At 55.8% G+C, this 11,842-nt stretch overlaps 1 protein-coding gene across 1 annotated transcript; it reads left to right on the top strand.

The window, feature by feature from the left end:
* Positions 1-435: 435 nt before the first annotated feature.
* On the top strand, positions 436-11,645 carry LOC144737844 (interleukin-22 receptor subunit alpha-2-like). Its single transcript, XM_078620718.1, has 6 exons — positions 436-564; positions 2,371-2,515; positions 5,563-5,780; positions 7,774-7,949; positions 8,633-8,900; positions 10,504-11,645. Exons 1-6 carry the CDS (start codon positions 507-509, stop codon positions 10,689-10,691), a joined length of 1,053 nt encoding a protein of 350 aa, XP_078476844.1. The 5' UTR covers positions 436-506; the 3' UTR covers positions 10,692-11,645.
* Positions 11,646-11,842: the final 197 nt, after the last annotated feature.

The following is an 11,842-nucleotide window of genomic DNA, read 5'->3' on the forward strand; positions in this document are numbered from 1 at the left end:
TTCTGATAGGCTAGGAGACCTGGGATTTGTTTTGTTTTGTGTTCTCAAGTGCTCATTGCAGGCTGATCACACACTTAAGAGTGGAACCTGAGATCGGTGTTTTGATAGGCTAGGAGACCTGGGATTTTTCTTGGTGTTCTGATAGGCTGATATCAGTCTAAGAGGGGAACTTGGGATCTGTGTTCTGATAGGCAGATTAAAATCTCAGAGGGGGGCCTGGGATCTGTGCTCTGATAGGCTAATCCCAGTCTAAGAGGGGGGCCTGGGATCTGCCCTCTGATAGGCTGATATCAGTCTAAGAGGGGGACCTGGGATCTGTGCTCTGATAGGCTAATCCCAGTCTAAGAGGGGGCCTGGGATCTGTGCTCTGATAGGCTGATATCAGTCTAAGAGGGGGGCCTGGGATCTGTGCTCTGATAGGCTGATATCAGTCTAAAAGGGGGGCCTGAGATCTGTGCTCTGATTCAATAATCTCGACGAAGGTGCCTGGACACGTGTAGAGGACCATGTGTCACTGGGCGCCATCGACCCTGACGCTACTGGCGCTGCTCAGACTCGCTGGAGGTGAGTGGTGATGAGGTGGTGGTGGTGAAGAAGGGCTGTGGTGATTGTGGTGATGGTGGTGAGGGTGATAGTGATGGGGATGATGGTGGTGAGGGTGATAGTGATGGGGTTGATGGTGGTGAGGGTGATAGTGATTGTGGTGATGGTGGTGAGGGTGATAGTGATGGGGATGATGGTGGTGAGGGTGATAGTGATGGGGATGACGGTGGTGAGGGTGATAGTGATGGGGATGACGGTGGTGAGGGTGATAGTGATGGGGATGACGGTGGTGAGGGTGATAGTGATGGGGATGACGGTGGTGAGGGTGATAGTGATGGGGATGATGGTGGTGAGGGTGATAGTGATGGGGTTGATGGTGGTGAGGGTGATAGTGATGGGGATGATGGTGGTGAGGGTGATAGTGATGGGGATGATGGTGGTGAGGGTGATAGTGATGGGGATGACGGTGGTGAGGGTGATAGTGATGGGGATGATGGTGGTGAGGGTGATAGTGATGGGGTTGATGGTGGTGAGGGTGATAGTGATGGGGTTGATGGTGGTGGTGTGAGTCGAGGTGAGGCGTTGAGGTGAGATGGTAATTGTGGTGAGTTCTAGCTGACTATGTAATAAGGGGCGACTAGGTGGTGGGGCGTGATAGGGGCGATAGTGATGGGGTTGACGGTGGTGAGGGGTCATGGTGATTGTGGTGGTGGTGAAGGTTTGATGGTTACGGTGGTGAGGGGTCATGGTGATTGTGGTGGTGAAGGTTTGATGGTGACGGTGGTGAGGGGTCATGGTGATTGTGGTGGTGAAGGTTTGATGGTTACGGTGGTGAGGGGTCATGGTGATTGTGGTGGTGGTGAATGTTTGATGGTGACGGTGGTGAGGGGTCATGGTGATTGTGGTGAAGGTATGATGGTGACGGTGGTGAGGGGAAATGGTGCTGACAGTGATAGTGATTGCGTTGATGGCGGTGTGAGTCATGGTGATGATGGTGTGGAGTGGTGATGGACCATGAACAGGTTCGCATGGCGAATGCAATGCCATTGTTGACGGTCGTAAATTAAATGAGTCAGTAAGCGCGCGGTGAGTGCGGTTGTTGCGGTTATTGTAGGCACAGGTGTCGTTGTGGTTAAAGTAGTTAGTGAGGTTACTGTTGTGGTTAAAAGTGTGGTTAATGTGTTACATTCTGGCGTGGCTAAAGCGGCCAGCGTGGTTGTTGTTTAATCCCGTGCGTGGTCATGCCTGTGGTTAAAGTGGCTTCGTGTGTTCTTGGTTCTTTCGGTAAAGTCACGTAGAATGGAAATAATAAAAATAAAACATAATAAAATAATTCTCACGACGTTTCGGCCACAGTCTTCTCGACAGACCTGTTCTCCACCTGAGGACGGCTGCTTGCGTTGTGGCCGAAACGTCGTGAGAATTATTTTTATTATGTTTAAATATTATTATATTATTATTTCCATTCTACGTCACTTTACCGAAAGAACCAAGAAGATGAATCCCTGCAGTCACGAAAGCTTTAAATCGAAAAAAAATGGCTTCGTGTGGTTGTTGGGATTTTTGCGCACAGCGTTGAAATACGATGTTTTTTTCTGGAAGACTTTGCTGTTTTTTTCAGGATTTTCCTGTTGCGTGTACTCACTTTAAGATATTTTCTTGTTCATGTTTTTTTTTCCTTTGTTGCGGTCGCACCCGAGTCAAGAGCCGCATGACTCACAGGGTTATATACCTCATAAATGAAAGTGAACACTGAAACTCCGTGCGTGGCTAACGCAGTCTTCTGGCACGGTTAACCCGGCGCGTCCCTCTGTGGTTACCCTGCAGGCGAGCCGGGTCCGACGGTGCCTCGCTCTGTGCGCTTCTCGTCCCTCAACCTGAAGCACGTGGTGAGCTGGGAGCCGGCGCTGATGGGGCCGCGTCTCGCGGGGCGCCCCACCCTGGCGCCACGCTACAGCGTGCAGGTCCTGGGGTGAGTGGCAGACGCCAAACCACACCGCTGCTGATGATCCTGCTGCTGATGATCCAGCTGCTGATCCAGATGCTGATCCTGCTGCTGATCCAGCTGCTGATGCAGATGATGATGCAGCTGATGATGCAGCTGCTGATCCTGCTGCTGATCCTGCTGCTGATCCAGATGCTGATCCTGCTGCTGATCCAGCTGCTGATCCAGCTGTTGATCCAGCTCCTGATCCAGCTGCTGATCCAGCTGCTGATCCAGCTGCTGATGCAGATGATGATGCAGCTGATGATGCAGCTGCTGATCCTGCTGCTGATCCAGATGCTGATCCTGCTGCTGATCCAGCTGCTGATCCAGCTGTTGATCCAGCTCCTGATCCAGCTGCTGATCCAGCTGCTGATCCAGCTGCTGATGCAGATGATGATGCAACTGATGATGCAGCTGCTGATCCTGCTGCTGATCCAGATGCTGATCCAGATGCTGATCCTGCTGCTGATCCAGCTGCTGATGCAGATGATGATGCAGCTGATGATGCAGCTGCTGATCCTGCTGCTGATCCAGATGCTGATCCTGCTGCTGATCCAGCTGCTGATCCAGCTGCTGATCCAGCTGTTGATCCAGCTCCTGATCCAGCTGCTGATCCAGCTGCTGATCCAGCTGCTGATGCAGATGATGATGCAGCTGATGATGCAGCTGCTGATCCTGCTGCTGATCCAGATGCTGATCCTGCTGCTGATCCAGCTGCTGATCCAGCTGCTGATGCAGCTGCTAATGCAGATGATGCAGCTGATGATGCAGCTGATGATGCAACTGATGATGCAGATGATGCAGCTGATGATGCAGCTGATGATCCTGCTGCTGATCCAGATGCTGATCCAGCTGCTGATCCAGCTGCTGATCCAGCTGCTGATGCAGCTGCTAATGCAGATGATGCAGCTGATGATGCAGCTGATGATGCAGCTGATGATGCAGCTGATGATGCAGCTGATGATGCAGCTGATGATGCAGCTGATGATGCAGCTGATGATGCAACTGATGATGCAGCTGATGATCCTGCTGCTGCTTGAGATATTTAATTGTGGCGTTTATTGGCAAACGCTGTGTTTTTACCGCCGGTACTTTTTACGACTAATCCTTGCGCTTTTATTTGTATTTCTTATTTAGTTCAAAACTTTAAAAAGATTAATTTTATATGTAAAATAATATTTCGTAACTTTTTTGGGAAAAAAATATTCAACTGTGTTATCTATTTTTTAAAATCTGTTACATCTGTCACGGAAATGGCGTGTGGGTGTAGCGCAGCGCGTTAACCAATGCGCCACCGCTCCCCACGCCCACACGCAGCAATCGACACGTGTGCACGTCAATACGATTAGCCAAGGCCTTGGTGACAGGCGTGTCGTTGCCTCTCGGCTAACAACAGATATAAGCAGGTCCACTGCATATTGCCAGTCTGCGGCTCCAGTGTCACACACGTGGTGTGTGTGTGTGATCTGAAGGGGAACGGTAGTGGAGCGATTAGCGTGCTGCGTCACGAACCGGGCTACCCAAGTTCGATTCCCACTCACGGCCAACACCCAGTGACGATTATTTGAACGGGTCCTGGGCCTCTCCTAGGTCGACTCAGCCTCAAACGAGTACCTGGTGCGGTGTGTAAAACATCGCCACTGGGGAGACAAAGGCGGGCGGGCGTGGTGTTGGTCACCCACCCCCTCGTGTGCCGTGCCGGCCTTCATAGGTGCTGCTAGCAAACAGCACTTGCCCCAACAGTCTGTTAAGGCTATATGGGGGGGGGGGAATCTTTGTTTTTGTGGTCCGATGACCCACGCACGTTTCTACACGATCGGCGTAATCGAGAAAAATGCGCACAAGTCATTAGCAGTCCACGTGACCCCATCGGCACAACGCAGGAATTCAGGGCACGCACCAACTCCCAGCGCCCTTTCTTTTCACTCCTCACGGTCACAATCAAGAGAGCCGGCGCTTTGTCAAACCCCGTCTGTGACGCCACCCACGACGAGCCTCTTGCTTGCTTTTGACTCGATGACGAGACGTCAAGTTTGCCAGCGAGTCGAACTTGCAGCGGACGTCGTCGGAATGCGTTTAGAGACATTCGATCGCTCAGTGACTCAGTGTCACCCACCCCCTCATCCTCCTCCTCCGCACGCACCCCCAGCGAGTCCACAGAACGAAACTCCTCGGTCCGTGCGCCAAATCTCGCCCACGCGATTCAAGACGCGCGGCCGCAAGCCGCAAGGGGTGTTCACTTACTTACAAGCGCTCGCCCCAAGCGGCTGTACGGGCCGTACGTGTGACGTGTGCCCTCGGTTGTATAAAGTATGGGGTTGTTCTGCACGGTGTACGTATGGGCAGCGGTAGTGCAGAGGTTGTCTCACGGAGCTACGAAGGCAGCCAGTTTGACATGTAGTAGCAGGGCTTTTGCGAACAATATTGTCCGTAATACAGGTTTTTGGGTTCGATCGCGTAAATATAAATGTGTCGTTAAACCGGCCGCCATCCGACACAGCCCATTAGTGAGGTTTGTCACGTTACCTGCATGTTTGTTTACGTGAAAAACCTTACCGATTGGCCGTGTCGGGTGGTGGCGGGTTTGACGACACATTTATATATTTGCCTCAATTATGAAGCCAGCCAACTGAGTATGCTGCTCACAGCTGGCATCAGCGGCGATCGTCTGAACCAGTTGTCGGTCCCCCGTCGGGTCGACTCAGCCAAAAATAAGCACGTCTCGCTGGTCGCACCGTAACCCTGGCGCGTTGTGTCGGAGTTCACAGGTGCGCGCTCACCCCACCTGTCCCAACAGGTGGGGTGAGCGCGCTTCGCATCTAAACTTTACATACGTTTGAAAGTGGGCACCCCCAGTGGCAGCTGTCCCTTTGTACGGCACCCCGTGGTGTTGGCCCACCCACCCCCTCGTGTGCCGTGCCGGCCTTCGCAGCTACTCGCTAAGCAGCACTCGCCCCAACAGTCGAGTTACAGGCTACACGGGTTGATCTTTGTCTATAACTCGTCCCGTCTTATCTGTCTGTGTGACACAGCGAGGGCTGGGAGGTGTGGAGAGACGTCCCCGGCTGCGTGTCCACGCCGCGCACCGAGTGCGACGTCAGCGACCCCCTCGACGAGCCGGAGCTCGCCTACCGCGCCCGCGTGGCGCTCGACCCCCCGCCGACGACCCTCCTGCCGGGGGCCCCTTCTCCGCAAGCGCCCTCGGGGACCCAGTGGGCATACAGCGACGAATTCATGCCCTCGCGCGACAGTACGTTTGCTGTCCCCCCCCCCCCCACCGTCCCCCCGTCCCCAGCACCTCCGGTTATGTACGCACGTATGTTGAACGTCTCTCGCGTCGTACGTAGCAAATCGTGGTTGCGTAGCGCGGTTGTGCCACGTACGGTGCGAAAGAAGGTCAACATGTGTCCTATATACATACATGCATAGTGACATGCCTACACACCCACGACAATTTCACACAAAGACGACCCCCCCGGTGTAGCCTGAACAGACTGTGGGGGGTGAGCGCCGTTAGCGAGCACCTACGAATGCCGCAAGGCACACGGAGGGGTGGCTGGTCAGGAGCACCGCAGCTGCCTTTGTCTCTCCCAGTGGTGATATTCACACACTCGTTTGAGGCCGAGTCGACCTAGGGAAGGCCTGGGACCGGTTCAAATAATCGCCACTGGTTTTGGCCGTGAGCGGGAATCGAACTCGGGTCCCTGCCGGGTTCGTAGAGCAGTTCGCTCACCGCTGCACCACCACTCCCCCCCCACCCCGCACGCACGAGACGCACACACGCACTGCCGCTGGTGGTGTCGACGAACTGGTCATTGCTGTTATGACATAATCAACAGCGTTGTTGTGGAGAATATAGGTGACGGGAGTAATATAAATATCCAGGTTTGGTTTGATACGTTGCGTTTGTCGCGCTGGCAAATCGCACCGCTCACAATCGCCGAGGAGCCGCGGACCGCGAGCTGCCAGGCAGCGGCAGCCGCGACGCGACAAGCCACCGCTACCAACACTCGCCCGAGCTCTGCAGTCCTCTATATAATAAGATATTTTCAGCCAAAGAATGAGTGTTTGTAGACAATATGCCTCCATCTTCTTGGTTCTTTCGGTAAAGTCACGTAGAATGGAAATAATAAAATAATAAAAGTAAAGCATAATAAAATATTTATTATTTTATTATGTTTTATTATTAGTTTATTATTTCGAAGAACCAAGAAGATGAATCCCTGCAGTCACGAAAGCTTTAAATCGAAATATGCCTCCACTTCACATCCGTCCACGTACAAAATAGAAGTTGTATTCGTTGTTGCACATCTCGTCAGTCGCACGGCCTCCTGGCGGTGCCAAACTTGAGCAGCATCAGAAGTAAACGCTCGGCGGATTTCGGCATTCAGTGCCTCATCAGCAGCGCCAGGCTCGCCTGAAGCAATGCTGCTGAACTGCTCGGCATTGATAGGCAAGGACTTCCCAGACGTTTCGTGGTAAATGCTGCTCCCTCTGAGGAGTGATGTCACCACCACCTCGTGGCGAAAGGCAGTCCGTGCTGCTGGTGGCCGTGCTTGTGGCGACAGTGGTGGTGGGGGAGCGGTGGTGCAGCGGTTAGCGCGCTGAGACCCGAGTGCGCTGCTCCCGCTCACGGCCAACACCGGTGACGATTATCCGGACCGGTCATGGGCCTCCCCCAGGTCGGCTCAGTCTCAAATGAGTACCTGGGCCGGTGTATAAGCATCACCACTGGGGAGACAAAGGCGTCAGGGCGTGGTGCTGGCCACCCACCTGCTCATGTGCCGTGCCCGGCCTTCACAAGTGCTCGCGAACGGCACTTGCCCCAACAGTCTGTCAAGGCTATACGGGGGATCTTTGTCTTTGTAGTGGCACCGCTCATCCCAGTCAATCCATGGCGCCTGGGTCTGTCCCGGGACCTCCTGCAAGCGAGACTTCGACACTTCACCTGATAGCCTCAAAGTGCACCTAGCCTGGCACGAACGCTGTGGTGACGTCGCCGGTACGTAGTGGCGAACAGCAGTTGTTGTTGGCGCCATGGGAGTCAATGTTGCGATTTTTATTTTAATGAGAATGATGGCGGCGGTGGTCGTTTTCCGACAGCTACATCCGTCTCTGTACACGCATCTGTGCGTCTGTGCCCGTCTGTGCGTGCGCGTCTCTGCGTATGTCTGTCTCTGCGCGTGTGCGTCCGCGTCTCTCAGCGCGTCCGCTTACCTCCATCCGTGTCTGTGCCCGCGCAGCGCTGCTGAGCGCCGTGTCTCTGTCGGCGCTGGGTGGCAACGCCAGCGTGGAGCTGCTGCTTACGGAGCCGCTCACTCCGCTGCGGGACGCGAGCGGTGAGCTGGTGCCGCTCAGCGGCGCCGTGCCCGACCTCATCTACCTCTTCATCTACTGGAGGGACGGCAGCTCGGCAGAGGTGCGGCCCGCAGCGCGGTGGAAGGGAGAGGGGGGGTAGTTGGCGGGTGTGATGACGGGAGATTTGGATAGGATGGCGAGTGGGAGATTGAATGGGAGTATTGGCGGGAGAGTGGGTGAGAAAGTTGGTCGCAGAGTGGGTAAGGAAAGTTGACGAGAGCGTGGGTGGGAGATTGTTAAGACAGTGAGAGTGCGCGACCGAAAATGAACACGTGAGTAGTCTCAACAGGTGTGTAATCATTGGGAGAGATATTTGGCAAGCGGGTCTAGGAATGGGTGGCATATCGGGTGGCAGAGTGAATGGGCCTGATGATCGGAGGAGTCGGTGTGTGGGCGAGTTATTAGGGAGAAGCGTGGGTGGATGGGCGACATGTCTGGATATTTGGCGAGCGTGCGAGTGCGAGATCGGGTGGAATAACGTGGGTGGATGAAACGATGGAACATTGGCATCGTCAGCGGGTGTTGTGTTCCCGCTTGTTTGCATGGGGAGCGGTAGTCCGATGGTTCGCGCATTGGGCTACGAACCCAACGACCCGAGATCGGTTCCCGCTCGCCGCCAACACCGGCGACGATTACACGAACCCGTCCTGGGCCTCCCCTTGCATCGACTCGGCCTCAAACGAGTGCCTGGTGCCGCCACTCGGGAGACGACGGGGGGTTCTTTGTGCGCGCGCGCCGTAACAGGAGGCGCTCACGGTGGCGGGCGACAAGCGCGCCGTGCTGCTGGAGGGTCTGGAGGGCGGCACGAGCTACTGCGCCCACGCGCAGGCCTGGGTGGACGCGTGGTCCCGCTGGGGGACCACCAGCGAGGTGGTGTGCGCCACCACGCTGGGCGACCGCCACGAGGAGCTGGAAGCACCGACGACGGCGGCGACGGTTGGAGAGGCGCGCACCGAGCCGCCCCGCGACACGGGGTGCGGCGACGCGCACTGGGAGGCACGGGCCGACACAGGTGAGGGGGGTGTACCACGTGGCACACGCATCAAGGTCGTCGCCGTCGTCACTATCACCGGCTTCCGTTCATCCCTTAAAACCCCTGCTGCTGCTGCTGCTGCCAGCTACGACCAGTGCTACCCCTATCACTTATCCTCAACTCTATCAATACCCCAACCCCTATCACTACCCCAACCCCTATCACTACCCCAACCTCTATCACTAACCCAACCCCTATCACTACCCCAACCCCTATCACTACCCCAACCTCTATCACTACCCCAAACCTTCCTTAACCTCTCCCGCCCATTCTCCTGTCACCCGAACTACACACCACCACTTTTAACAACAACCCCACTCTTTATCTCAACCACCATCATCTTACGTACAATTTTGTCATAGTTTTAAATAGCGCCTTGGAATAAGCCGCCATGTAAATCTAGACGAGATGAGGCGACATGAGAGTAATGTCAGCACGACGCCCCTCCACTCCGTCCCCTCCACTCCGTCCCCTCCACTCCGTCCCCTACACTCCGTCCCCTCCACTCCGTCCTCTCCACTCCGTCCCCTCCACTCCGTCCCCTCCACTCCGTCCCCTCCACTCCGTCCCCTACACTCCGTCCCCTCCACTCCGTCCCCTACACTCCGTCCCCTCCACTCCGTCCCCTCCACTCCGTCCCCTCCACTCCGTCCCCTCCACTCCGTCCCCTACACTCCGTCCCCTCCACTCCGTCCCCTACACTCCGTCCCCTCCACTCCGTCCCCTCCACTCCGTCCCCTCCACTCCGTCCCCTCCACTCCGTCCCCTCCACTCCGTCCCCTCCACTCCGTCCCCTCCACTCCGTCCTCTCCACTCCGTCCCCTACACTCCGTCCCCTCCACTCCGTCCCCTCCACTCCGTCCCCTCCACTCCGTCCCCTCCACTCCGTCCCCTCCACTCCGTCCCCTCCACTCCGTCCTCTCCACTCCGTCCCCTCCCTCCCCGATGGCCCTTCCGTGACCCGCGTGTCTCCTCTGTTACGGTCACTCATCCCTCGGCCCGAGCGTTGCCCCTGCCATCCGCATCGCCCGATGTTGTTACCGCTTTTTAAACTTTGTTACGGAGCGCCTTGAGTTCAGCTAAGACGCTCGATAAATCTAAATTTAGATAAACACGAACAAAAAACCCAGTGGAGCATCGACTTGACATCAACCAGCAAATGCACCGTCAACACGCGGCCAACATCAACACCATACCAACGTGATGTCATCATGATATCGACACTGACCATGTAGAGATTGGGTCATGTGGACCCCTGACTGAAACATAGAGCATTGGGTCGAGATAACTACCTGAATGCCTCATGTATTAGTAATGTTTGCAAGTGTGTGTCCGCGTGTTGTGTCTGGCGTGTGTACATGTCCCAAATGTCTTGTGTGTGCAACGTCTGTGTGCATCCCTGTGGCCTGTACGAGTCTCTGTTGTGTACCCTTGTGCCCACGTACCTGTGCGTACCCCGTGTCCGTGTGTTCATGTCTCTGTGTGCCCGTGTGTTCATGTCTCTGTGTGTCTGTGTGTTCATGTCTCTCTGTGCCCGTGTGTCCGTGTGTTCATGTCTGTGTGTGTCCGTGTGGTCCCACAGGCATGGGCTGGGTGTACGGGCTGGTCGCTGGGGCGGCCCTGCTCGGCTTCGGCACGGGCCTGAGCCTCAGCCTCTGTCTGGTGAAATGCATCCGTCGACCTAACTCCGTGCACCCCTTCAGCATCCCTGCTCCCTCCGACATGCCCACGTCACCCACCCGGCTCACGGGGCCCGAAAGGATAATCTAGGGAAACCAAAACTCCCCCGGCCCATTCACTACGCACCTCCGATGGGCTACGTGCGATGTGGCAGAGGAGTTGGACGTGACACGCACACGCGAGACGCTCGCCTGGACAATGTGCAGGGGGATGTCTCCCGGAGAGCGACCGACCGCTTGTATTTGGAAGCAAGCGACCGTTCTCACGTTCGTGGGGTGGGGCCTAGTGCGGGTGTCGTCTCTCTGAACTCAAACCGTGGCCTTCTCCCAAGTCCACTCAGCCTAAACCAACAAAATGAGCACTCGGCGGCGGCGGCGAGGTGAACTTCAGCGGCGGGGAGGCAGCGCAGGTGCTGTCCCACGCCACCCGCAAGAGGCGCTCGCTAACAGCGCTGATCCCAGCTCTCTCTGCAAGGCAAGGCAGCGACGTGCACACACCCTCGCACGAGATGCGGTACTCGGAGTGAGCACGTGCGTCAAGGGCGCGCCTCGGATCGGGAAGGAAAAATCAGCGCAGGACGCGAGGTTCAACCGCCCAACCAGCTGCCAGGATATGAGATGCATCCTTGCCAACTCCCGTCTCACCCCCCCCCCCGGCTCACACTCTTTCTCCCTCCCCACCCTCCCCCCACTCTCCCATCCTCCTCCCCCGGCTCCCACTCTCCTCTCCCGTCTGCCCCCCCCCATCCCACTCGCCCTCCTGTTTACAACCATTTATGGACAACGGCGACCCTACCTGAAACTTGAATAATTTTATACATTGCACTGCGCGTGGTTTTATATCAAAGATGCCTTATTTATTGACGTTCTATTTATTAGTAATGCGTGTTGGTTGTGCCGCGGTTTTATATCAAAGATGCCTTATTTATTGACGCTCTATTTATGAGTAATGCGTGTTGGTTGCACCGCACTGCCCCTGCGTCACGCCACGGTGGAGTTGGCGGCATGGATGATTTTATAACGAAGATAAAGCAACGGGAAAACACGTGGTGGTGGTGTGCTGTGTGTGGTGGGGTGATGTGTGTGGTGGGGTGATGTACTGGCGTAGTGGTGCTAGGTGTGTGGTGGGGTGGTGTGTGTGGTGGGGTGGTGTGTGTGGTGGGGTGATGTACTGGCGTGGTGGTGTGCTGTGTGGTAGCGCTCTGTGTGGTGTGTAGTGTTGTGGGGTGTGGTGGTGCACTC

The sequence above is a fragment of the Lampetra planeri genome, chromosome 3, assembly GCF_965212315.1.
Source record: "Lampetra planeri chromosome 3, kcLamPlan1.2.h2, whole genome shotgun sequence".
In the NCBI taxonomy this organism is placed as follows: Eukaryota; Metazoa; Chordata; class Hyperoartia; order Petromyzontiformes; family Petromyzontidae; genus Lampetra; species Lampetra planeri.

Bases quoted from the DNA above. Each gene is read 5' to 3' on its own strand.
- LOC144737844 (XM_078620718.1), top strand. From the start codon at position 507: ATGTGTCACTGGGCGCCATCGACCCTGACGCTACTGGCGCTGCTCAGA. The intron at 565-2,370 runs GTGAGTGGTGAT...GTTACCCTGCAG, and splicing joins GCTGCTCAGACTCGCTGGAG to GCGAGCCGGGTCCGACGGTG. The intron at 5,781-7,773 runs GTACGTTTGCTG...GTGCCCGCGCAG, and splicing joins ATTCATGCCCTCGCGCGACA to CGCTGCTGAGCGCCGTGTCT.